At 46.3% G+C, this 26,960-nt stretch overlaps 1 protein-coding gene across 3 annotated transcripts; it reads left to right on the top strand.

Annotated features, from left to right (window-relative positions):
- The first annotated feature begins 1,169 nt into the window (after positions 1 to 1,169).
- On the top strand, positions 1,170 to 25,842 carry HEMK1 (HemK methyltransferase 1, mitochondrial release factors N(5)-glutamine). 3 transcript variants are annotated; one of them, XM_054640194.2, is made up of 10 exons: positions 1,170 to 2,352; positions 2,818 to 2,909; positions 3,892 to 3,985; positions 15,476 to 15,625; positions 17,640 to 17,704; positions 19,502 to 19,551; positions 20,768 to 20,873; positions 21,589 to 21,684; positions 23,409 to 23,522; positions 23,859 to 25,842. In XM_054640194.2, the coding sequence occupies exons 1-10, from the start codon at positions 2,092 to 2,094 to the stop codon at positions 23,893 to 23,895; spliced, it is 1,065 nt and encodes a 354-aa protein (XP_054496169.2). In that variant the 5' UTR covers positions 1,170 to 2,091; the 3' UTR covers positions 23,896 to 25,842. The 3 variants fall into 3 exon arrangements, with proteins under 3 accessions (XP_054496169.2, XP_077040793.1, XP_077040792.1); XM_077184678.1 differs by having other exon boundaries at positions 1,175 to 2,011; XM_077184677.1 differs by having other exon boundaries at positions 1,175 to 2,352; positions 2,824 to 2,909.
- Positions 25,843 to 26,960: the final 1,118 nt, after the last annotated feature.

Below are 26,960 nucleotides of genomic sequence, written 5' to 3'. Positions count from 1 at the left end.
AAGTAGCATGCAGGGATTTTACATAAGTAGCTGATCTCCTTTATTAAGGGAAACAAAACAAGGAGCCACTGGACAGGGTCCAGCAGAGGGCAACAAAGATGAAAGGTCTGAAGTATGTTGTGTCTTATGAGGAGACACCACAGGAGTTGGGCCTGTTTAGTCCAGAGAAAAGTGAGAGAGGATCTCGTTAATGCATATAAGTATTCAAAGGACGTTGTCAAGAGGGTGATGCTCAGCAACAGGATGAGGAGCAATGGCCATAAAGTAAAACACAAGAAGTTTCACCTCAACATTAGGAAGAACTTCTTTACGCTAAGGGTGGCAGGGCACTGGAATCGGCTGCTCCGGGGGCTCATGCAGTCTCCCTCTCTGGAGAGACACTAAACCCACCTGGCCATGTTCCTGTGTCACCTTCCTTGGTTGGGAAGTTGGACTGGATGATCTCCAAAGGTCCCTTCTAACCCCAGCAGTTCTGTGTTTCTGTGCAAATTGTTTCAGCCGTGGCCAATTAAAGTCTTCTCTTCCTCCCTTAGAACGGTAATGGTTGTTAATGTTTTATTCTTTTAGTGTTTATCTTGTAGCAGTAAACAGGGCCTTGGAGTGGGAAGTACAAATAGATACTGTAGCTGATAGACTTTACATAAAGGCAGGTTTTCATGGAGGCTGTTTGTCTCTCTGCTGAGAGTAGCACAGATCCTTGGGCTCTTAGAGCATCCATCCCTTTGCCAGGAGGTAGCAGGTAAGACAATCTGGAGATCTTCACCGCAGGATATTCCTTCTGCTGCTTCCCTGGGCTGTGTTTGATTTTACAAAGGAGGGCAGTGGAGGCCTGACTGCTCCAGGGTTTCCCGGTGCAGCAGGAGCAGGACTGTGGTGCCAGTGCCTGCCAGGCTGGAGCCCAGTTGGTCTCCCTGGCTCTCCCTGCAGCAGCATTCCTAGGGGACAGCTGCCAGCTGCTCAGTAGTTGTTTGTGTGGTGATTTTGGGGAGAAATTGGAGTAGAGGAGGTTGTGGCCTCTCTGAGACAGTGTTGAAAAGCAACCATCAATAGAGGGATGGCAATGAGTGCTCAGGGAAACCCATAGTTGCCCCAGGGACTGTGAGTCAGAAAAGAGAGGGGCCCTCATTTCTAATGGATCACAGCAGGAAAATGTGGTTGTTGTTCTGTTTGTCTCCAATAGTTCCAAGTGTGATATACAGCAGCTGTTTTGTAAGGTTTCATTTCCTTTGTCTCCTGCAGTCATCTTGTTTGTTTTTATTCCTCCTCTGTCTGGCTCTGCCTCTTCTCTCCTTTAGGAGACCACTTCCCTCTAGCAGGGTTTGCCCTTTCTGACCTTTCCATCTTTCAAGTGTTTCTCTTCCCTCTATTATGTTGTGAGGGGGCTCTGTCCCCCCTTGTTTGCCCTCTGGGGATGGTAACAGTGTGAAACACCCTTGATCCATGAAGTCCAGGTCTTCTGTGAGCATCCCTGCCAACCTCTGACTTGTGGTTTATGAACAGAGAGAGGAATAAAAGAAATAATCTAGGAGAGACTGAAGGTCTTCCTACAGGGAAACCAGGGTGACCCCCCTGCGGGGTGGAGAGCCAAGGACTGGAGCTGAAGGTTGGTGTGTCAGGAACTTTCTGGGCCCCAGGACGGGCAGCAGAGCTGTGCCTGTGTGTGGGCAGCTCGCTTCTGCCCTGCCATGGGCACAGCCTGGCCTCTGACCTCTGGAGATGGGCAGCTCTGGGAAGGAGCAGGTTGCAGGGCTTAGCTGGTTGGCTGGCACGTGAGTCGTTTTGGGGGTAGTCTTTTGTTACTGGTACGGTGTGAGTGGTTGGTTTTGTGCTTGGGGGCTGGGATTAGGGCAAGCAGTCTGCATTCTGTCAGAGGGGAACCTGTTATTTAGTAGCCCAAGGAACTCACGCTCTTCTCTTGTTTTCTAGCCCAGAAGAGTTGCAACGCTGTCCTGTGGAGAACCCACTGACTGTGGTCAGCTGGAGCTTAGCCAGTGACCTGTGGTAGCAGCAGGTGAATCTCAGCACTGACAGATCAGTAGGTGGAAACAAGGAACAGGTGTGGAAGTCAGAAACTTCAGGAACTTCACCACAATGAGATGCCTCACCCTTCCACTGCTCAGGAAGTTGTTGAGCCTCCCAGCTCAGTGTGTGCCAGGGCGAGGGACTCCAAGTAAAGGTGCTGTGCTCAGTGCAAAGCAGTTGTTTCTGAGGCAGAGCTGCAGTGCAGGACCTGGGCTCATGACTCCCACTGATATGGTCAACTATTGGCAGAAGGTGTTCGAGACAAATGGGATCCCTGAAGCACAAGAATCCAGTCAATATATTGTGTCATTTGTCCTGGGAGCAAAAACAGTTAAGTAATAGGAAAAGAGTAAGATCTGTGTGTGCTTTTCACTTCTTCATTTTCATTTAATCTCTTACCTTTTTATCTGATTTAGAGGGAGTAGAACAACTTACCCTCCCTTAGATGGCAGAGGGGGTGAGGGGTAGTGTATTATTGCCAGTAGAACACTCAGGGGTCTCTTAAAAGATCTCTTTTGCAGACACTGAAGTGTAACATAAACATCCACCCTGACTTGCCTGATGAAGTGATTCTTAATTTTAATTGGTTTTGTGTACCCTAAAAAGTAGCAGAAGAACAGCTGTAAAGGTTTGTTTCTAAACATACAGATAAGTTCTTCTGATGGCTCTCCAGCTGGTTTCTAGCAGTCCCAGGCAATTGTGTTTGTCAGCATCCTGTGTCACCCTGGAGGATGCCCATGGAGAGGACCCTCCAGTGGCACAGGTGGGCAGATTTTAAAGTGACTTTGTCCTCAGTTTCAGAGTCTGGATTGCAAAAGCCTCCGCACTCCACTTACAGCACTGCAGCAGGAGCAAATCCAGCAGCTGAGCCACAAGCGGCTCCAAAGGTAGGAGCATCCTCTTGTACCTGTTCCTTTGGAGGGCTTTCCTTCAGCCTAAAAGCAGCCAGGAGAATGGCAGCAGAGAGAGGCAGCTCAGATGTCAGCTGTGCTGTGGTGGTCTCTCATGGTGATTCAAATGAGGGGCACAACTTGTCCACCTGCAAGCTACTGTCCAGTTGGTCAGGCCCCAGCCTGTACTGGTGCATGGGGTTATTCCTCCCTGGTTTATATGATTTCATATTACTCCTTGCTGATTTTTATGGGATTCCTGTCAGCCCATTTCTCCAGAGGTCTCTCTGAAAATTTGCACACCCATCTGGTCTGTCAGCTACTCCTCCCAATTAATTCTGTCACTGCAGGCTTGCCAAGGGGGCTCTGTCCCTTCAGCCAGACCAGTAAGGTGTTATGGGATATTGATCTTGGAGTACTCCACTAGGAATCAGCCTTCAGTTGAGCCTTGTGCTGCTGAAATCAGCATTCCAAGCCTGACTGTTCGGTCAGTTTCCAGCCCACCTCATTTATCCAGTCTGTACTGCATCAGCTTGTACATGAGGATGTTATGGGAGACAGTGTCAGAACCCCAGGGAAAGTCAAGACATGGTTTTGATGTGCTAGACTGGTCATTGTGTCATGGGTGACTATCAGCTCATTCAGGAGTGATTTCCCCTTTGTGCATCCATGCTGACCAGTCTCAATCACCTTCCTGCACTTGGCATGTTTGGACACAGCCTCAAGGACTCTCTGTTCCATCACTTTCTCCAGTACCAAGGTGAGGCTGACTGACCTGTAGTTCCCAGTTCCAGTGCTTGATGACAAGCTGGGCTGTGGGCAGGGAGCTGCCCCTGCTCCCTCAGTGTGCACATTGCTGATGCAGTTGCTGGCCCTGGGCAGGGGTTGTGGTGAGCAGGGAGGAAAGCAGCGTGCCATGAGAGGCCTCCAGTCACCCAGCGCAGCCCCAGAGCGCTCACGCTCCCCTTGCCTGCCACAGGATGCCAGTGCAGTACGTGCTTGGAGAGTGGGACTTCCAGGAGCTGACCCTGAAGATGAGACCCCCAGTATTTATTCCACGGCCTGAAACAGAGGTATGAATGTGGGGAATGTGGTGGGGGCAGGCTTGGATGTGTGAGTTACATGGCACGATACAATCAGGGCATTGCTGTGAAGGCATCCTGCATGCTGTGAGGCTGCAGTGATGAGGAAATCACATCACTCCACTTCTTATAGAATGGGGATGGTTCAGAGCTTGTGATCTGGAGCTGATGCTAGTAACCTTTGCCTCCTGCCTCAGAGGAAGGGATGCTGCAAGCTGATGTATCTCCTAATTACACAGAAATCAATTGCCATTGATGGAAGGATGTGGCTTTGCTTTCCTTAGTTCTCCTATAGGAAGGACTCCTGAGAAGTTCAAAACATCTACTGCTATGTCCCATCCCCTGTATGCTTAGGGCATACAGGAATCTAAATGTTGTCCAGAGGTTGCCAGCAGAACCCTGCAGTAGTAGGAAAACAGTAATGCAATCCAGAGAGCCTGAGTGTCCATGTGCTGGCTGGTAGGAAGTGGCACCTACCATCTGTCTCATGGCTCCATGGTGGTTTCTGGACAAATACAGGAAACTGAAAGGTAAGTTCTGAGCTGGGCTGGAATTAAATGTGGCTGTCAGTCATAAGAATGTAAAAGACAGCCATACATGACCAAGTTAGAACTCTGTGTTCCCCAGCATTCCTACTGCTATGGTAGAGCTTAAGATCTACATGGTGACACTTGCCCTGACAGTAGCCTAGTTTCACTTTCAGCACATGGGCCATCCTAGCAAGGAAACTTTTTGTTTAGTAGTCCTCAGGAAAGCTTAGGATTTGCAAGGTGGGCTTTTTGTTTGGTTTTATTTTGGATTGGTTTGGGGTTTTTTACCTTCTGAGAATTTGTTTTCTTTTGGAGCCTGTGTTAACTTTTGGAGAGGAAGTGGTCTTCTTACTTTGTCTATTTATGAGTACCAGAAGCTTAAACCTGTTTCAGTCTAGTAGTCATTTCTTCAGTTGTTTGCCTGTTGTAATGGGCAAAAGTTAAACAGAAATTTAAGGACAAAGACAACCTGAGCTTCTGTTGTGCCCTTTGAAGAAAAGATGCTGTTGAAATCTGTGAGGGGGTTCCAGAGCATTTAGTGGGAATCAGCACAGCTACAGCATAGACATCCTCTCAAGTCACAGGGAGGAAGAAGATTTAGAACCAGAGTCTTGGTTTGGTGTGGGGCATGAGCAGCACCTCATGGAGAATCTGCTGGGCCCTAAGTCATAGTGCTGGCACTTGTGTCCAGAGAAGTTGGGAGCTCTCTGCCTGCTCTGGGTTGATCACTCTGTAGTGATTGAGTTTGGAGATGGAGCTCCAAGGAATAATTTTGCCAGTTGGAGCCAGCAATGGTTGCCTTTGTTATTGTCAACAGTATTTCTGCTCTGGATGATCCAAAAGAGTATTTCCAACCTCCAAATCCCAATTAGTTCATGGATGCAATGGGAGCATTGAAATCAGGGAAAACTTGTATGTTCTGCAAGTCAAAATATCTGCTGGTGAGGCTTCCTCTGGAGCTGTGCTCTGGTTCTTCACCCCATGCAGTGCCAGGCTCAAAACAAAGGCCTATTGTGTGGGGTGGAAGCTGGGCTGGCCAATGCTTGAGAATGTTGTTAATTGAGTCCAGATGCCTGATTTTTGTAAAAGCATCTCTGCTGGCCCAAACTGGAGTGCAGTGCTGTGTTTGAAACCACTTAACATATCCTGGTGCAAAAAGGGAGTGTAAACAGCTTAACCCAGACTTGTCTCTGGCAAAACTTTATTTGTTGTGTCACTTAACTTACTATGAAGGCACATTTTTAGCACATTTATTGCAGAAGACCAGAAGTTTATGATAATGATTCAAGAATGGAGCTCTGTGGGCAATGGAGAGTTTGCTTGTGATGTGCTGGGGAGGTTCCTGTGGCAGGAGAGCCATGGGGACAAAATCCAGCTATTGAGCAGCACCTGGCAGGACATGGCTGTATACTGGTGCTGCTTCCAGGAGCTGTGTCCTGTGTGTAACCTGTACATAAAGTGGTGTCCAGATCCTTTCCTTCTGCTGGAAGAAAGGCTGGTGATCTCTGACTTTGTGTGATGGGTTTGGGTTGGGCTTTGTCTATGTTCTTTTTCATCAGAGCAATTCTTTTCAGCCTTCACTGGACTTGAAAACTGCAGTGGAAGTACCTGCTTTCAGAAATGTTAAAGTTCTTTGCATCTGTTGCTTTCCTTTTGTTTAGAATTTGTCTGCAGTGTTGTTAAAAGCAGTAGTGCTGAAACTTTTCACCAGATAATTTCTGTAAATAATCCTTGTTCTTTAGGAAGCAGTTAATTGTTATCCCAGGTTCAAGTTTATCTGTGACTGCACACACAAGCCACGTGTCTTGTTTTTGGCTGAGGAAATGTGACTCCCTAAACTGTGCAGATACACAGGCAGCTTCAAAATTTTCTTCCTAATTTTCTATGTGTGGCTTCTGCAGGTGCTCCTGTGTGTTGGTTTGAGTCTGAGGAGAAGGGGAGCCATGTTTATGACTCATGTGTTGTTCTCTGGTTGCAACAGAAGGGTTATGACTCTTGCTCCGGGGCCTTGGTAATGGCATGAAATTAAACACAGCATGACCCAAACCACAAGCATTGTTTCAGGCCTGGGGACAGAGACACGCAGAGAGAGAAGCTCCCTTGTCTGCTTCATTCTGTCCTGTGTGAAATTTGCCCCCATGTGATCTGTTTAGTTCTCTCTGGTAGCTGAGCCCTCTCCTGTTCGCTCCCTCCGGGAATATTTGTGCAGCACATGTGGCTTTGTTCTGCTGGTCCATGGGAATCTGGCTGGAAGGGGACAGGCAGCCATAAGCAGGGAAAGAGCAGGTCCTGTTCAAGCTCTGGGAGGAAAGCTTTGGACTGGCTGCTGTGAGTGCTGGGTGGGTTTGGGAGGCCCTTGGAACTCAGCATCCTCCCACCTTTCCTCCCGTGGCACCAGAGCCAGGCTTCTGCACTGGGGAAGTTTGAACCAAAGTAACGGGGTGTACACAATGAGTTATCTTTGTTAGGTGATTATTGTAATGTTGAGGCATCCCTCTCTCAACACTGCTCCCTCACTATTAATGGAGAAGAAATACCTTGTCCCAAAGCAAGTATTTTTTTGAACTTCTAAAATTTTAGAAGTTCAAAATTTTGCTTTTTTGCAAGAAGTTCTTGCTTTGGGAGAAATAAGACAAAGAGGAGGGGTATTCAACCAGCCGTGGATATGTCATTCCTTTTTGCCCGGGTGACTGCAGGCTCTCTGATGCTGCTTTGGCTCGGTCCAGGCCGCCTCCAGGGAGGGGTGTGGGATACGCGGCACGCCCGCCTCGTACCCCCAGAGGGCGCTCCAGGCTCACGCTCTGCGAGTTCCTGACCGTTCCATTTCCCATCCCTTATCCCGGCGTTTCTGATGGTTCTGAACAGGTTTAATTGATCAGTGGAAACATAAATGGCCATCATTCGTGCCTCGCAGCTTTTGATAGCTCCTACAGCAGATGGTGGGAGCAAAATGCCAAGAGAAAAGGTGGGTGTGGAAGGGTCCCTTCTTCTCTTGACAGTCAGCAGTTAAGGAGTGTTCTTAGCCAAAGCTGGATTTGGGGCCGTCCTGCTTCGGAATTGTTAATGGATCTGTCTCGCACTGATTTGTTTAATCCTCTTTGGAGTCTGTCTATGTCTGACCTCCCTGGCATCATGCGACAGCAAATCTTGTACTGTAGGTGGGAAAAGTGCATTCTTTGCTTCTGGTGCTGCCTGCTTATTTAAGCATAAAGGAAAACCTTTAGTTTTTACTGTACAACACTTAAATAATTCACTACAGCATTTGTAATTTTTAGTTATGTCGCTGTCTATTCTTTTTCCACCTGTGATTTTTAAGCTCTTTGTTTGTTTCCCAGAATAGGTTGTTTCTTTCCCATGATAACATGCTTGAAAGCTGAAGTCAATGCTGTTTACTTGCACCTGCCTGTGGAATGGCATTCATTGTGTGGGGTGTTCTGTGAAAATACTTGAGTTAAAGATTGGCTCAGAGAAACTTTTCATGAAGTTTAACTTCTAGATAACATAATCATTAAACTTTCGAGAAGGTCCAGCACACAGAGAAGGGAGTTTTCTTTTCCTGACCTGTATATGCAAATAAACAGATTGCAAGGTGGGCCCTCTCTCTCTCCAGTGTTTTATGTCAAAGCAGTGACACATTTTCTGTTCCAATCAGTGCTGAAAGGAAGCCTTTGATGCAGAAATGTCCTTTCATTTCTGTAATTTCTTTACCACAGATGGGTACTTCTTGGAAAGGTCTGAAGGTCACACTGTCTAGTGAGTACAGCCATTAATCAAGAGTCAGAAGATTGGCTTTTTTTCATAGTTTTGCCTCTGAGCAGTTGTCTCTTCAAGGGAAGGCTGCATCCCCTTTCTGTGTAATGGGCTTCCCAGTTTGGAAAGTGAAAAGGCTAATAGTGCCCTGTCTTGACATAGTTTAAGGTTCTTTCTTGAAATATGTGTAGACTTGTATAAGGCATATTAAACATAAATACAGTAGAGCATTATTTAATAAATAAAAACTACCTGCTATCTGTCAAAATAGAGCTGTAAGCAAATGTGCTAAAGATGTTGCTGTTGTGGCCTCACAGATCAGATTTTGCCCACATGATAGACAGCACTTTATCCATGTATTGAAGGAGAAAAATATTTTCTGCAGGTGGGCTGTGGCACAGAGGGTGGGCAATGGAGGTCACAAAGGGAGTGGAGCAATTGGAATTGCCCTTTGAGCTAGGCACAAGGATCATATAGAGAGAGACAAATAGAGCAGCCTGTGCCTTGTGGCTGAGGTACTTGTCCTGCCAGAAGGGCTTGGAGAAAGATTTGGGATTGCCAGTGTCTCAGGGATATTGGCTGACCAGGAGCACCCACTTTTTGCTGCCCAGTGGGCTCATGGGATCCTTGCATGTGGGACAGGGGAGTGCCACGTGCCTGTAGCAGCATTAAATAATGAGTATTGCAGTAGTGGAATAGCTGCAGAACTATTATGTCCAGTTATGTTACTGACTGCTTGAGGAAGAAGTGGAAAATTACATTTGGAGAAAAAACACTGTGTGGATTAATAGGTTGAAAAAGTCTGCCTTGTTGTTGAAGACTGTGTAGCTCATCAGAGGCAAGCTTAGGGGTAAATTATCTGGAACAGATAGCAGAAATTTGAAAACTGAAGTCTCTCTGGTTTCACAGACAAGTGTATAATAAGCACTATAAATGCAGGGCAGAAGAAAAGGTGCACATCTCAGCAGAGAGTGTAATTAAATGCTGAAACGGCATAGCAAGAGTCTATTGCTGGCCACTTGAAAATCAGGACAGAATGTTTTCCCCGGACAGATTTCTTCTTGTTCAAAAGGAAATGATGGAAGAAACAGGGTTGTTCCTGGCTGACTGGCCAAGATGAACTGTGGTGGTAGTTTCTGCTGGCTTCCTATGCAAGAAAACAAGACTCTGTTAGTGCAGAGAATTTCTTCCAAGCTGGTGATTTTCAGGAGAGACAAAAAATGGAAATTTAAAGCTAAAATTTGTGCTGAAGGCAAGGAAAGCAGCAGCTGTTCTGTTTTAAGTCATGCACAAACCTGTCCCCCAGGTTAACTTATATAGACTTTTCTAATATGTTCTCACAGATCTCTCTGTTGTTAATGCCTGTATTTTTGGGGGATTTTAATCTCCCTGTTGTGATTGAAAGAGCCTCCTGTTCCCATGCATTTCCACTAAGTCCTGTAGCTCATCAGCAGTGAAAGCAGGACGTAGGACTAGAACTGGAGAAAAACAAGCATTAAAATGGCTGTGACAGATGGGACTGAAGGAGATTCCCTCATGAGGGGGGGAAAATCCTTTTCCTCCCCCAAGCTCTTTTCAAACATCCAAGTAACCAGAGCTAGGGATTAGCAAGCTGGACTAGTGAATCTGTCCAGATACTGTGTCTGGCAGTGGTCAATACCTGTATCTGCAGAGAAAGCAAATACCTTTCATCTGGAGAGGTGTGGCTGGCTAGAGCTCTGTGCTGGACACCTGAGGTATGGCCACTGTACAGCAATTGGATCCACTCTTGCCCCTCAAGCATGGCTAAATTTAGATGTGACAGCTGTGGCAATTTCTCTTGGGCACGAGCACAGACAGGCTGCTGCCTGTTGGTAAAGTCATTCCTGGGTGCTGTCACAGCCTCAGCTCCAACAGATGAAGCAGCACGTGGCATGTGCCCTGACATCAGGAGCAGCTGCTGTGTGACCAAAGCCAAACCCCTTCCTCAGTACTGGGTGTGCTTTGACATGCTTGTGTGTCATTGCCAATGCCTAAAGCCACCCTTTGTCTCAGGATCAGTGGCTCCTCTGGAGTTACTCAGGTGCTTTCATTCCCATCCCTTTATAGTGGGACTTCCAGGGGTTTGATTCCCTATGGGCCAATCGCTTCAGAGCTGGACTCAGTGATCCACATAGGTCCCTTCCAGCTCAGAATATTCTGTGATTTTTCTCTTTCCTACTACAGTGCCCGGCAGAAGAGGCCAGGACAAAAGCCCTGCCTGCCCATGAAGCAGTGGCTGGCTTGATGGCTTGGTTTTGGAAGTAGGATACTGGCAGGGATTTTCTAGTGCTATTGCCATGGAGTTGGGTTTCCAGCTTGGATTCCTGGTGTTTGTCATGAGCTGATTGGGAGCCAAGTGAGCAAACAAGATGGGAGAGGTGATTGGGTTAATATCAGATCAGGTTCTATGGAAAGTCCTGGATTCTGAGAATAGAAGTTTCTGGAAAGCACACAGATAAATGAAACATTCCCAGGAAGTGAGTGAGAGCAGAGAGAAGGTTATTGGTTATCGGGGTTTTCCTGGGTTTTTTTGCTTTCCTTCTTTAGTTTAGTGACCTGGGAATTTAGAGTCTCCTGCCACCCTGGCTCTTACCCCTGGAACTTTGTCTTCCCTGCTTTCCCCTGGGGCATGGAAAAAGGGTGCCTGTAGGGAATGCAGTAGCAGTTTGTGACTTCCACCCTTGCCTTTCCCATTCCTCACTTTCTCTTGTTTTATTTAGTTAGTTTGTCCTTTTTGATGACAGAAACATATGATAGGGCCTTCCCAGGTGCTGGGCTGTAGCAGAGGATCCCCTCAGCTCTGCAGCCAGCCTTGAGCCCAGGAATCTCTGCTGCCTCCTCCCGACTGTCTCGGGGCTGGAACCCAGCTGAGCCTGTGCTGGTTCTGCCTGGGCTGCAGCTGTGCAGCCTCTGTGCTTTGGGTGCTGGCAGCCCCTGGCCTCTCACTGCTTTGTGCAGCTGCAGTTCCAAGAAATGCAGTGAACCATAGCCCTGGCCGCAGGGCAGAGGTGACATCAAGAGCTTGTGAGAGCAGAGAGGGTGCTGGGGGGCCTTGGGGAACCACACTTGTGGTGGAAGGGTGAGGCAGAGGCTCAGGGGAAGCTGGAGGTGTTCAAAAAGTTTTGCATTTGTTGCACTCAAGGAGAAGGTGGGGGGTGGAACCCATATAAAGGACAGTGTGAACTTAGGGTGAATCTGGCAGTCAAGCAAGATTTCCTGGAACCACAAGGTGAGAACAGCCTGTGAGTGGTTTGGCTAAGAGACAAAAACTTGAGAGCCTCTTGAGTGCTAGAAGTTAGGTAGCATGAGAAGCAAATATTTGTGTCCCCTGTACATGTAAGCACAGGGTAATCACAGAATGACAGAACAATTGAGGTTGGAAGGAACCTCTGCAGATCATCCAGTCCAATCCCCCTGTCAAGGCAGGGTCACCTGCTGCAGGTGGGGTTGGAACATCTCCAAGGGGGACACTTTGTCTTCTCTGGGCAGCTGTTCCAGTGCTCTGTCACCATCAATGTAAAGAAGTTTTTCCTCATGTTGAGCTGAAACTTCTTGTGTTTTAGTTTATGGCCATACATAAGATTTCCTTCAAGGAGAAACTTCAAGAGGCTACTGAATCCACTTTTCCATGTGACTTCTGTCTCTTCCTCCTGGCTGTTTCAACACCTCTGCCCACCTATTATGGAATGAAATGTGCAGTCTGTCCCTGCATGCAGGTGTCACCAGCTCCATCATGGGGCTGCCCAAACCATGTTGGGGACCTTCCTTCCCTTTCACCTTGCTGCCATTGCTAGCAAAAGCAGGCAGAGGATTTTAGGTTTTCTGGTTCTGTCTGTTTGCCATTCAGTCCCTTCACTCCTTCCAGAATTGACTATGCTGCAGGAAGGAGCTTCTTGCAAAGACTAGAGGAGAAAAATTCTTTAAAATGTTCCATTTCCCCATTCTGACACAATTATCACACTGATACCCACGTGTCTGATACCAGGCTCCAGGATGAAAGTAGTTCTGCAGTACCTGTAGTACTGGTTAGCAGAATTTTTTTTGTTGTGGGTTGGGTTGTAACTGACAATAATGACTCACACTGTAAGCAATAATTTGAATGTTAATAACTCCACAATTGAGAGTTCATTCTACCCAGTGATTGGCATGCTGTGAGCAAATATGGAATTGGGTCACAAAGTGTTTTCTTTTATTTCCCACTGGAATTTCTGTAACTTCATATCTCAGCCTTCAAAGCTGGTGATCAAACTGATAGTTAAAATGGCTTTTGATAATGTTGGCATTACATTAGCATTAGTTTGTGCTCTGAATCTGTTCAGTCTGAGAAGACATGGGGTATCCTACCCAGTAAAGACCCCAGCCTTTGGCCAGTTGCAGTTGTCCCAGTCTCAGTTTCTCTGTGCCAGTCCCAGGCACCTCTTTTAAGCAGCATCAGCCTCTTTGTTGCTTTTCCCTCGCTGTGGTTCCAGTAGGATTCTTGTGCAAAGGCTGGGAATGTCTGACTTGTCTACTTTGTAGTCTTTGTATGAACACTGTAATACTCAGCCAGAGATACTTCATCTCCAAGATGAGATTTGAAAGGGGCTCTGCTGTGTTCTGCAAAGTGCTGTAATTTATCAATTTCCAGTGGTGATATTTTGGAGGTGATGATGTGATTGGAGAAGTACAGATTTTGGCTGGATCATTTGCTAGAAGGTGAAAAATACTGAGAAGAATCTGACAAATACAGTTTCAAAGCAATTTTTGGTAATTTAATCATTCCTGAAACCTAGTGGCAATGGGAGTGGGATGACTGGACATACTCTGTGTCATGATTGCTGGATTTTCCTGATTGCCAATTAGAATACATCTTCTTCTTTGCTGGTCAATCAGGTTGAAAATAATTATTCAGCCTTTTATTGTAGTGAGGTACTAACGTCTGGAAAATGATGCCATTCCTTTAGGTTGTCCCATTATTTTTTATGTCTTTTACTTTTGCACTATTATGGTAAATGTGTATTATGAGAAAACCAGCCTTTGCCTCAGTAAGAATTGAAATTAAATAACCAAGACAATGAGGGAAGGCAGTCAGAAAGCAGGACTCAAAGCCTAAGTAATATCAATGTCCCATTTTATTTGTATTTTATGTGGTAAAACCTGAAATCAGTCATGTTTAAATGGGAGCTTTGGCAAGCACACTAAAATGCTTTCACTGTGGAATGTGTAAAGTAGGCATTCCATTCAAACCCATCAAGCTTGAAATTACTAATGAGAAACCTTAAGGAAGTTAATAAATGGTTAGAATAGTTCCAGTGTATGGAAGTCATATTTGGACATTTGTAATCAGTAACTTGTGCTACTCTGGGAACAGATGGTTCTGAGTTACTGTGGAGATTTCCAGGAAATGTTTGTAAGTGTCCAGAAATGGCTGGTATTTAAAGAAGTGATTTAATAGCCAAGCAGAATTTTTTGTGTGCCTTTTCTTCTGTGGTCTTGGAATCCTCAGCACCCCACCTGCTTTGCCAAAGGAAGCTGTGGCTGCAGTCTCTGGCTGGCTGCAGGGCCCGAGTCTCTTCAGGCTGATTCATCTGGAGCTGTTTGAATGGCCAAAGCCTCTTCTCACAGAAGTGGAGAGATCAGGTGTTTATTTTTCCCTTTTGCTGTCTGAGTCCTGAAATAGTTTCCTCCAGGTTGGGAGCCTGTGAGACTGTTTACATCCATAATTGTCTAGGAAGGGAATCCCAGAGCAGCAGTGAGGAATTTGGGATTTTGGAGGCTGTTAGAAAACCTCCCATATGAGGGCAATGCCAGTAATGACATGGTGACCAGGGCAGGGCAATTTTGATGTGGCTCCTCATCCCTGGCTGAGAATATTTAGATATCAGTCCCCAAACTGCTCCAGAGATGGTTCATCAAAGCTCATCTAGGTGAATGCTTCCTTTTTGTACCTGTTTGCATCTCCCTTCCCACTTACTGCACACATGGAGTGGTCTGTCATGAAGGATGGCCAACAGCTGTGAATCTCTTCAGAGGTACTGCAGCTTTGCACAAGGCATCTCTTATGCTGCACCCCAGTAAGGATGAGAGATCAAGGAGAGGTTCTGCCTTTATGCACAAGCCTGTCCAGTTCAGGCTCCTGACAAAAGCCATTGTAAAGTAACAGAGAAGCTGACCTGCCTGCCAGGACTTGTTCCTTTTAAATATTCCAGCTTATGCCAGATATTTTTTGTAAATGTTGTTAAACTTTCTGGATTTACAGGAGAGATCCAAGAGCAGCCCTCTCAAGTAGAGAATCCTAGGGAACACCTAGGGCAGAAGGCCTGTGTGTGCTGTTGTGCCCTGGAAGCACAAGGATGGGAGGGAGCTGAGGGCACTGCTGAGCTGTTGATGCACTCAGAGGGTTCATGAGGTTTCCATCTTACAGTTTTCTCTAGTGAATAACAAAGGAAGTTCATGCTGCAGTCAGAGGGAGCTACATGTGTGCTTTCTCTTTTATCTCATTTTCACAAACCGTAGAAATCTTTGAGACCTCTCCTGCTGTATAGGATTTTATATAACATTGCAAAGGGATTTAAAAAAGAAAAGATTGATGTGAGGGAGGAGGCAGACATGGCAGAACTGCATACAGATCCAGGAGCATGGATAAAAATCTTTTCCATGTGATTTTATAGCAACAAAATGTAGTAGGATTCCACAATCTGAAATCCATGCAGGGAGCTGCTCATTTGGATCATTTAGTAACTCATTGCCTTGACTTTTCATCTGCAGGTTGGATTGGTTCAGATACTATCAGGAGCTGTGTAACTGCCTCCTGGTCACCTACTGTACTGAGACTGTGTAGAAATCTTGGGTTTTGAAACTTACAAATTCTGAAAGCCAAAAATTTGGAGTAAATGGTGTTGCAGAAGATAATGTGCTCCAGCTGTCTGGTTATTGTTTTTCCCAACAGTGGTAGAAGATTTCAGAGGATCTGTGGGAGATTGTATCCTGAGGATTTGGTCACTAATCAAAGCACCCTGTGGAGCAGATGGAGCTGAAGTGACTTCTGGCATGTCAGTTCCATTACTTCCATCTGTGTTTTTAAAATTAGCAACAAAAATACATTGGGTACAGAGTCAAGAAATTTAAACTGCAGTCTTCAGATCACAAAGGTGTGAGTCAAAACAGCTCCCTTAGTAATTTTGTTTGTTTGTTTTCTTAGGACCTTGTCTCTTTAGTTGTGGAAGAAGAATTTCAGAAATGTGAGAATTCAGCCCTCTGTTTCCCAGTTCCTGTTCCTCATCCTGTGATCCTGGAAATTGGCTGTGGGTCTGGAGCAATTGCTCTGAGTCTGCTCTGTAAACTGCCACAGGTGAGCTCCCTTCAGTGCTCCTGGTGCAATAGATGGCTGTGTTAGAGGACAGTCCCACTCTGCTCATCTTCACTGAGATGTCACAAACTTCTCTGAAGGAACTTTGGCAGCTCAGGTCTCTGACAGGCTCAGTAAGTTCCTAGCAGGTAGAGGAGGGATATTTGGGAATTGCTCCCTCTCCCCATCTGTCTGCAGGAATAGCAAAGGCATAATCAGAATGAAAGAAGTGAATGTGCTCATTCTTGAGCTGCTGTAGCTCACTAATAATCACCTTACCTTGAAGCACTGGTGGGTGTTGGTTTAAGATACTAACCTGGACTGAGGACAGGAGGACTGAGACATGGGCACACACTCTATTTGTTGAATTTATGGGGCAGTCATCTCTATAAACCACATTGCTGTGAATCAAAAGATCTGGTCTGTAGGAAGCTGAAGACTAAATGATACAGGAAAGGGATTACCATAGCAGTGTCAGTACTTGGGATCAAAAAGACAAGCAAATCTCACTGCCACACCTGCCAAACCACATTTTTGTAGTCTTCTGTTCCCTAGTAACAACCCACAGCTTCTGAACAGAGTCAAAAAAGCAGGAGGGGACTGAGATCTGGGTGACCAAAACCCTTCTTGTCCTGATTCTTGTGGTGTGTAACAGGTTTATGGAGATACTCTTGGTCAAGAAAATGAGAAAGGAATCCAAGATCTCATTGCCTGTGGTCAAGGGAAAAATATTCCCCTCTCCTCAGAACTGCAGACCAGCCAGTTCCTTCTCAAGAATGAGAATTGCTGTGGCCAGCCCCTCCTCTTGTAGAAATATAAGCCTGGCTGTGTAAGAATTAGAGGTTGATGCCTCTAATGGAAGGGGTGTTCCTCCTCCCAGTGACCTGAGAAGGTTAATATTTGAGCTTCATGACTTCAGAGTATAATTGCTCTGATTTTCTGAGCTGGGAGAGGAGCTTCATGCTCTTTTCCTTGCTTGTTAATTTAAAGAGCTGTGTCAGTCTGTCTCTGTAACTCTTCATGACAGTCCTTTCCCAGCCCAAACTGCTGTACCCAGAGAAATAAGGAGCCTTGACTGATTAGAATTAGTGGTAGCCACACTGACAGCTTAGTGGAGTTACACTCTGGGTAATCTCCTTAGTGTTTGAGGCAGAATTTGGCACTAAGGTACTGAGAAAACAGCAGCAGTTTCTCATTTATGGTCTCAGCTGTGTCCTTCACCTTAAGGGTGAGCTTCATGTGTGTGGGTGCTGGCCTGGGACCATGAAATTAATCCCCTTAGGAGTGATGGCAAATCACACCATCATCTCCAAATGCCAAGCAGTTTCTTCAAGCATGTGTCCTCTGTGTAAATCCTACCAACATCTGTGCTTAAAAAAACATTAGGCATAGCCAAACCAAGTTAGGCCTTGTCTGTGGTTTTCCCAAGGTGGACTTGAAGGTCAAACAAATCTCTCTTTGTGGAGCCTTGTCTCTTACCATTATGCTGGAGAACTTTCAAATACCTGACACACTGTCAAGTACATGCAGTCAGTACAGGCAGTGAATCTGTCTAAGGACTGCATGGAGTAACTGGGTAAAAGGTGTCTGCATAACAGATGGAAAATGCCAGAATCTGTGTCCAAGTGGTTGTGCTAGTGTCAGGAGGGATCCTGTCTGTGCTAGGAAGGATAAATCCACCAACATGACCTTCCAGCAGTCTGTGCCTAGCCCAGACTAGCCCTAGTGCTGAGTCTCACCCTGCCAGGAGCAGTGAGGGGTCAGTGAGCTGAGTCACTGGGGCTCTGTTGTTGTCTGTTCTGGTGGGCTGCTGGCTGTGCTGCAGAGAGCTTCAGTCTCCTTAGTGCTTTACACACATCACTGTGATCCCAGCTATGCCCTGCATGCATTCCTCAGGAGCCAAGAGTGAGCAGTCTCTTGTCAGTTTTGATCTTGCATGTTTGGCAGAGCATGTCTGCTCAGGAATCTTGATGTTATAACACCTGCTTGGTGGATTTGTTGTTTTTTTCTGTTCCAGAGCAGAGTCATAGCCATGGACAAAGAGGAGGCTGCTGTGGATCTCACCAGGGAGAATGCATATAGGTACAAGACCACATATTACTAATTTTTTTGTTAATTGTTGCTTGAGAAAGACCAAGAGTTGTCAATACTTGTACATGTCTTTCATGTTTATCACCACTGGAAACCAGAGACCATTTAGTTGTTGAGCTCCTAAGTTTGTAACAATTCAGGAAAAAAAAAAAGCTTATGTTTACCAGAGTGTATTTCTTTGGCTTGTGAACATGCTTTGCAAAGACAGCAGCCTAAATAAAGCAGTGGTACTCCATGCTGTTTGTCAAGGTTTTTCAGAGTGTTTTTGGTAGCTATTCTTATCCCTGTCTGTGAACTCAGGAAGCTCAGGACTGAAGTAGGAATGTTTATGTCACTTAGGAGGTTAAGGACAAGTGTATCCTGAGCCTTTCTTTCTCTGGCTCCCTGAACCATTATTGTTGTGCTTGTTTCTGTCCTTGCTCCTCCAGAAATGCTTGCACAATCAAGTAGCACTTTTCCTCTGACGTGCTGCCCGGTGTCCCTCAGCATCCTCCCTGCAGTCTTGGTTTGGTGGGAATGGTGCTGCTGGATCCCATGCAGTTCAGGCACCTGTGCTGTGGCAGGATGGATGTTCAGAGCTGCTGGCTCAATCACATTGTGCTGAAGTCAGAGAGATGTCTGTCAGGTTGTCCCTGTCCTTCCTAGAGCTCCATTTCCTCAGCTGGTTCTTCTGTCAGATTGTTCTGGACTGTCACTAGCACAGGGAACCCCAGAGCTGGAATCCCAGTATGCTTCTGAGTCTCTGTAGGCTTTGTCAAATGAGCTCCAGATTGCATTCACATCCTCAGTGACTACTGGGCCCTAGCCATTCATTAGAACCACCTCAGAAAAAGTTCCTGTTGCTATTTCTCATGGAGTCCAGTACAGCTGTGAGTCTCAAAAGGTGCTCTTTAACTGGGATTTCTGTCCACAGACCCACATACCCCTCTTTTCCCAAGCTGCTGCCAGCATTGGAGGGGCTACTTCTGGTGCTGGCTGCACTGGGCTGCATTTCTTCACTTCTTGCAAGTCCCAGCTTGTGTGTGAGTCTGAAGAGCTGAGTAGGAACAAGCTCTTCCCAAACTGGTCACCTCACTGTTACCCTTTGCCTCCTAGCCCAGTTACAGAGAATGGGGAGCAGAGGTTTCTTCCTAATGTGCCAGTGTCAAACCAAATTCTGTTGCAATTTTTCATAGATATAATAAAAGCTGGCCAGATCTTTGTCTCCTTGATAAACTATAACTCTGGCCTCAGGGGGAAATTGTCTTGCTTATTAACATTGCTTGTTGGCTCAAGAGTGGATGAGGGAGTATTATGCCACGTCAGAGAGCTAAATATTTCTCCATGGATATTTTCATTGTGCCTTTGTGATCTTGTCCCTGGCATGGTGCCCTGTAGCTCTTGGGAGAGAAGCTAGCAGGATAAGCTGTGTTACTGCTTGACTGAACCCAGCTTAGGTCCTGCCTGCTTTTCAGAGCTCCCTTATCCCAGCTGTGTTCTCTGGATGCTTAGATGAGTCTTACTGGATCAATCCCAGTGCCAGATCCATCTGGGCACATGGCACACAGTGCAGGAATCCCTCCCTTTCCTGATGCCCTCAGCAAAGGGAGTAGAACTTGGGTGTGAGGCCACTGTGGTGGGAGGAGAGAGTATGCTGGGAAGATCTTGGCAGCTGTGAATGCATGTTATCAGATAAGAGGTGCAATATTTAATGATCTGTTTGTAGAATGTATTGCTCATGAACACAAATACACCTCCTAATAATCTTTCTTCTTTCTGTTGTTGCATCTTGCATCTGGAATGTTACAGGTTGCAGCTCCAAGAAAGGATTCACATCATCCACCAAGATGTTTCACACAGTAACTCTTTTCTTTGTTGTTTCCCCTTTTTGTCTTTGATGGGTGGAGGGAGGCATGAGAGACAGCCAAAAGATCATTCTGGGATGCAGGCAGCAGAAGAGTGTTGAAGTTAATAGAGAAAAAGGTCAGCAAGAAGTGAGCCAGTGAAGCTTTTCCCTGCAGAGATTTCCAGGGCAGATGATCAGCTGACAAAGTCCCTAATGGTATCAGAAAGTGAATTGTTCCTGGGTTTAGGTGTCCCAAGGTTGTATCTGAGCTGGAGTCCAGGTGCTCTTTACTGTTGCTGGGGAGAGGCAAATATATAAAGAGTGCAATTCATTCCATGCTGCCATAGAGGCTTTAGATAAACAAGTGCATGCCTGTCTCTCCATTGATGGTAGAGGGAGCCCATATATTTAGCTTAGATTAAATGCCCAACCATATTCACCTGAAATTAGGTTAGTTGAACCAGGAAAGGATGTTTTCTTCCCCAAAACCAGCTGAAACCAGTTAAAACTAGCATTTGGGAGGGCCTGTCCAGTTAGGTCAATAGTGCTTGGCTGTTTGTCAGCAGCTGTGGAGCTGCAGCACTGTGGGTACATTAGCACACCTTTGTGCACTTGTTTTTGACACTGCTGCCTCTTAGAGCTGAAAGCCCTGTGCCAAGAGGCTGCCCAAGGACAGTGCCACACTCACATGGTTCCATGAGCTCTGATTCAGGGCTGGCCTGTGTCAGACAGAGCAGGAGTGTAGGGAGCTCTCCTGGGCTGCAGAAGAGCAGCCCATTGCTGTTTTTGCTGAGGGCCCTGGCTCTGCAGCTCCTTGGAGGTCCTGCTGCAGCTCTGTAAGAGGAGGGATGTTCACCTGGACAGCCAGTCTAAGCTCCCACTTAGGCCTTTGTGGGCTCTCTGAGTTCTGATTGTTGCTTTAGATCCGGTTGGGCACAGAGTTCCAGGGCATCAAGCTCTGTGCTTTTTAACATGTGTTTTTAAGCAGGCTCTTAATATGAAAAAATGATACTTCATCTGTGCTTTCCTTTGTATCACTCTTGCATTCCTGGGACAGGGAGCAAGGCACACTATTGCAGAAAGAAATATGATAAAGTTTTATGATCACAAAGCAAAGTCAAACACATTTACACATGCCTGGAGACAGTTTCTTGGGGAGGATCTTGACACTGAGCTTATAGGGAAGATGCTGTGGTTGAGACCTGCTTTTGATTCTTTTTCTTTTCTAGGTTCTGCCAAACAGCTGTTGCTCTGGGGCCCCATAGATGTCATAGTCAGTAACCCCCCATATGTTTTCCATGAAGACATGGCTTCCTTGGATGCAGAAATCCTCTGGTAATCAAACAAAGACATTTTTCCTCTCCTGTTCTTTGAAGCAAAGTTTTCTGTCTGCTTCCTGTACTACACACAGTTGCACACAAAACATGCAAACGTAATGTACACGTGGAAAATATAGGTGTGTTTATTTGGGATATAATAACACAGGCTTGCTTTGACACTGCTTACATGCCTGAAGCAACATGGAATATTTGTTAAAATAGAAAAAGTACACAGTTTGAAATTAGCAAGTTCCCAGTCCAAAACTGATTGTCATGCATGTGAGAAGAAGGTCCTGCCCCCACCTCTGTCCAAGATGTTCACCAGAGCAGGTTCTGGCAGCTGAACTTTCTGCATCCCAGCTGGCTCTGCTGGGCCAGCCACAGCCTGAGCTGCTGTTTGGCATGGATCAATCAAGCCTTTGCTGTACAACACCCTTGCTCTCTGGCCAGCTTAGGGAGAACACAATTCCAATGTGTTGGAATTGTGAGACCCCAGCTACAGTTGGCTCCTAATTTTCAGAAATACTTCAGGGGACGTTTTCTCCTTGTGCTGAATGTGGGGTTTCTCAGCCCAGTGGTAGCTGCCTTCTCCCTCCCTGTATTTCCCACAGAAGTGGGTGAGTGCCATCCCCTGCTCTGGTAGTGCTGCAGTTCAGGTTTGGCAGGTGCACCTTTCTTTGTGGGGTGATGCAGGAATTGCTGTCAAATGTCTTTTCCTTCCCACACTCCAGCTATGAGGACCTTGATGCCCTTGATGGGGGAGATGATGGCATGAGAGTCATCAAAACAATTCTGGCTTTGGCTCCTTCTCTTCTCAAGGTTTCTGGGTAAGCACTACCATCTTTTGAATTTCATGTCTTTTATCCATCCACTTCTGTAAATTCTGTACTTCCTGTATGAAAACAAAACAGAGGGAAAATAGTTGCCAATTGTCCCCTCATTTCCCCAGTTAATAATAGTTTTTCAAATGTCATGTGTGTAAGCAAAATTAGCTTGAAATTGTTAATCAAGGGGTGTGAGCCCTTTCCTTGGCTGTTGGTGGCATTTCCTGGTCATTAGTGAAGTGAGGATCTTTGAAGGTGAAAGCAGCAACAAAAAGAACATGGAAGAGAGCAGCCAAGAAAGAGAGTGCAGAAAGCAGGGGAGCTTTCTGGGGTGAGTACCTGATGGAAGGAGAAGCAATGGAGATCTCTTTGAGGGTGGATATAGATCCCCACTTCCCTCACACCCTTTCATTAGGGGAAAATTCTTTGTTGTACCAGTACAGAATGCTGAATATCCCAGGAAAATGAAGATCAGTTAGGGATAGTTTCTTAAATGTTAAATTTCTCCCTGATTAATATTCAAGACTGATTGTTCCTATTCTCTGTTATGTGGGATCCATTTTGAAGATCAACATGCTGATACCCAAAAGTCTGGGTGTACTGTTCATGTGCCAGGGCATTCACACATCCCATTGAATATTCCTGACATTTGGCCACCATAAGAGAGGTCATTGAAAATCTGCTGTTTTGAGGAGAAGAATGGGAATATTGAGAGGCATAGTGCATGCAGAATTCATTCCTCATGCTTTGCATGACCACAAGAGCAGAAGATGCTCCTCAGAATTTCCCAGCATTAGAGACTGGTACTGTGGGGTTGTTTCTTAAGACTATTTCTTTTCCTTCTCTTTTTGCTTGTTTAATAAGGTCAAGCCCTCATTGAGGAGTGGAAGTTTTTTAAGGTCAGAAATGAGATCCACACCCAGCTTGTAGTTAGCCTGGTGAATTTGTTGGGAGTATTCAGTGTGGGATGCTTTAAGAGTTCTCAGGAGAGCATTTGATGGGGTTTGGCTTGTGTCCTTAGCCTGCTAAAAGTGTCTCTTGCTGTGTCCCAGGCTATAACCAGCTCCATCCCTGTGCCTGTGAGCTGGGGTGGTTCTGCTTTGTCACAGGAGGGAACATGGGGAATGAGCCAGTGTCATAAAGTCTGGCAGAGATGGAAATTGCCCTGCAGTGCCCAGGCCTGGTCCTGGTGCCCTAACTGAGGTTATTTGGTCAGTTCTGTGTAGGTCTGAATGCTGGTGTTGTTTTCATAACTGATTTATGGAGACATTTACTGTGGAAGAATGTGTGTTCTGACTTCATGTCTCTTGCTGCTTATACACAGAGGGACTTCAGGCTGCCAGGCTGGTGCTCAGTGCTCCTGCAGCATTAAAACTGCCTTCTGCCTTTCAATCTTGGGGGGTTTCAGAAGCACATGTCTGGTGGTTTCTCTGGGTGAGCTTCAGAAGGGCTCATTACATCTTGATTCAAGGCTTTAACTGCTCAATAGAGTACCATGAGAATTCCCCCCAGGATCAACACTTTCTCCCCTCAAGGAGGCAGCTGGGATCTGCATCTTATGTGGACAGCTATGATCTGGTTTGGGGTTGTTGGACTGCACTGTGTTTACTGACCTTTTCATTTCCTGCACTGGTCAGAATCATACAGAAAGAAAGATCTTAATTTTTATCAGTTTAGCAACCTACATGTGCATCTCTCCAATTCTGCTCCCAAATGTGCCTTTTCAGGAGTGTATTTCTGGAAGTTGATCCCAGACATCCAGATATGGTGGAGCACTGGCTACAGGCACACCCAGAATTACTGCTCACCCTCCGTGCCACTCACAAGGACTTTTGTGGCAAGTAAGTCTCTTTTTGCCTTTGCATTTTTGGAGGCTTTGTGTCCTTTGAAGAATATGTCCCTGCACCTTTATGTATTGAGTGAACCCAGAGCAGCTTCACAGCTGAAGCCAGTCTTTGACAAAATAGGAGCTCCCTGGTTGTATCTCAGTTTCTGATATTCTGAAACAGCCTGACAAGTGTTTGAGTCAGAAATTCTGACCCAGGTGAGCATTTCTGATGGGGTGACTGGCTCTGGTGGGGTTATTGCCATTGGAAAATTACTGCTTTTATAGGATGGAGGTAGAGGCACGTTGTCCCTAGTGAGACTTAAAGCTCTGGTCTTTCTTTTCTCCACAGGCCTAGGTTTCTGCACATCCAGAAACAAAGCAGCTGACAACTGTCAGACATAACTCTCCTTGCAGGATGCTTTTTGCTCTTGAGCCCAGCTGAGCAGCTGGTTGAAAACTCCTTCTGCCTTGTGAAAGCAATCTCTATTCCCCAGAGTGAGATTGGACTTTCCATGCAGTGACAGACCCCTCATATCCTGACACAGACCTCATCCAGAGATGCAGAAGTTCAGCTGAGCATGTGCAAGTGTTCCACCTTCCTCAGGGAACTGCATGAAACATTTTAGTCTGCTCTGCTAAAGTGACTCAATCATCTCAGGACCTAAGATAGAAGAGTTCACAGCTCCAGATTAAAAATACAACTTCTTAACGTGCCAAATCAGCCATTTGGCCTAGAAAGAATTTATTATATTTTTTTCAATTGGCCTTGAGATACATTTATATAAAATATGATCAGATGGGGTGATAAGCTCAAATCCTGGCTTATAGTGGCACATGGATTTGCAGGTATAACAGGACATAACTGTTGTGCACATTTCAAATGCAGTTCTGTTCCAGGATCCTGATGCTCCAATAGCAAAGCAGCCTTTGTCTCCCACTCCTGCTGAGTGATTGTCTCTGAAGGATCTTACAGCACATCTTACAGCACCTGAATTTACAGCCTTTGACATTTGGTGGATGCTGCCAGAAATGGTCAACACATTGTAATAAAGACAGTGCTTCAGACCAGAGTCCTTAAAAGAATTTCACTGCAACTATTCAGAGATGCTGGCAGGCCTGAATAAACATCTGGCACCCACACATTGCTCTGATAGTAATAGAAATGCCTAAATTCCACATGAGGCATTCAATTGCAACATTTTAAAGAGAAGGCCAGAGTCACTACTCCACTTTTGCAGATGGAGAATTTGAAAAACAGGAGGTGAAATGACCTGCATGAAGTTTGACAAGCTGAGTTTGGAGTAGGACCCAGTCTCTTGACAGGTGTGGGAGTAGCTGAGGTCTGTCTCTTTGGGAAGGATGAGTCAGACTAGGCCTGCCTGAAACAGCTCTGAGAGAAGTCCCTAAAGTGGACAGTCAACATCATGTCAGTGTAAATAATGGCAGGATTAGATTCAAGCTGCTGCTTGCTGCTGCTGCTGCTGTTTCCAGTGGTGCAGGTTCCCTTCTGGAGCACAGCTAGCCAGGGAAGGAAGGAAAGCAGCCAAGGAAAGGGTCTGCTCTGCCAGGACAGATGGAAGCAGTTGCTGGGCCAGTGGAGGTGAGCACTCAGGAGGGGTGGGAGCATCCAGCCAGGGCCCTGCTGTGTGTGCCAGGGAGGAGCTCCCAGGCTCTGTCCAGGCTCACCTGGGGCTGCACAGCCAGAAGCATCAGGCAGGACATGCAGCAGCAAACTGAGTCTGTTGGAAGGCTGCAGCAGGGTCACAGGGTGTTACATGAGCCCTGATACATCTGTTCCCTTTCCCTCTGCCTCTCCCACATCTCACTCCTCAGATGAGTTTTCTCCATCCCCTTCACTCCTGAACATGGGCCCTGCTTTCCCACAGACACCTGAGCTCTCTCTGATGAGCCAGCACTTGGGTTCCAGCTGGAACCTTTCCCTACTCACAGTTCTTTTCACAGACTTGCCTTTCACCCATTGTACTCTCACATTACATTTATCCACTCCAGTAGTCTACCATGTCTGTACACTCTTTACTTGAATTTTTGAGTCTTCTCTGGCCTGCAGTACCTGCCCAGGTTAAACACAGTAGAGGAAATCTAGGGAAGGAGAGAACAAAAATAGGTCAGTTAAAGTGCACTTGAGCATAGGTTTGGAAATACCATTTCAGTACAGCTGATTTCTGGCCTCCTAGAGCCATGAGTACAAAGTTCAGTCAAACAGTATTTTGTGTGGTTGTGGCTTTTTTTCTAATAGTAATTTAGGGGTATTAAGTTCAGTTTGTCAGACTCTGTTTAAAAATTAAATTTAAAGAAATGAATTCTCAGATTTCTTCTGGGTGTTAGCAGTGTTTGTGTATGAAACAGAGCATTCTGCACAGCCTGCTTCTGCAGGAGGCCCTAAAAGCTGGGTAGTCCATGAACTGATGGGGGTGTTAAACAGCATCATGCTGCATTCTTTAGAGGGTGGGCTGGTTCCCTGCAGCAGACAGGTGCTAGGTGCCCTCTAAGAGTGCCAGTGGCTGGGCTGCAGAAGGCAGGGTGCTTTTTCTTGGAAACATCAGCCAATCCCTTGTCCAAGCCCTGAGCAGAACAAATCCCTTGCAAGACAGACTAGTGGTGTAATCCAGTTGGACAAGTGTAAATTCCTATACTTACCACTAAAACACTTGCATTTCTATGTATTTGCATTGCATACTGGTTATATATCTTGGAAAATCACATGGTGCTGCTGACCTTTTCATAAAAGGAAAAATTGCTGTTCTCCCAGGAGGCTGGATGTTCCTGTCAGACTCGCATCCAAGGGAATGTGCTGCTGTAGTACAGTGTGTTCCTGGTGCTTTACACACATTGGCCTGGGCTCCTTTTGGTACAGAAGCACTGCAAAGCTCTTTGGAGGTTTCAAGGAGCCTGGCTGTGGAGCCCTGGGCCGTGTGGGTGTTGCCTGAGGGCAGGAGGCCGAGCTGGCACTGGCAGAGCCCCAGGCACGAGAGCTGCTCCCTGGAGCCACAGAGGCTTCACTCAGCATTCTGCACCATCCAGTATCTAACATGCACTGAATTTGCTGGCAATTAACTGGGTCCTGGTAACTGTATCAAAATGGTGATTTGATTCCTGAGGTGATGCTGTCAGAGGGGGGCTTTGTGTGCTTTCAGGGCCCTGAGGAGCGTGGTTGTGTTTGTGCTCACATCTGTCTTCTGGGAGCTGCCGGGTGTGCGGTATCTGCTGGGGTGACACTGCCCTTCCCCGAGGAGGAGCTGCTTTGGCAGAGCCCTGCAGGTGGAGCTGCGGTCCCAGTTTAGCTGTGTCCATGCTGGAGACACTCCTGCCTCAGCCTTCCCACTTCGGGCAAGGTGCAGGCCCAGGGACAGCCAGAACTGGGGTCAGCAGATTGCAGGTGCAGCTGCAAATGGAGCTGTTCCTGCGCTGGGGAAACAGAACTTCCACAATG

This window comes from Agelaius phoeniceus, chromosome 11 (assembly GCF_051311805.1).
Source record: "Agelaius phoeniceus isolate bAgePho1 chromosome 11, bAgePho1.hap1, whole genome shotgun sequence".
NCBI lineage: Eukaryota > Metazoa > Chordata > Aves > Passeriformes > Icteridae > Agelaius > Agelaius phoeniceus.
Note: the sequence above shows the minus strand (reverse complement) of the source record. Positions and strands in the feature narration are given on the sequence as shown.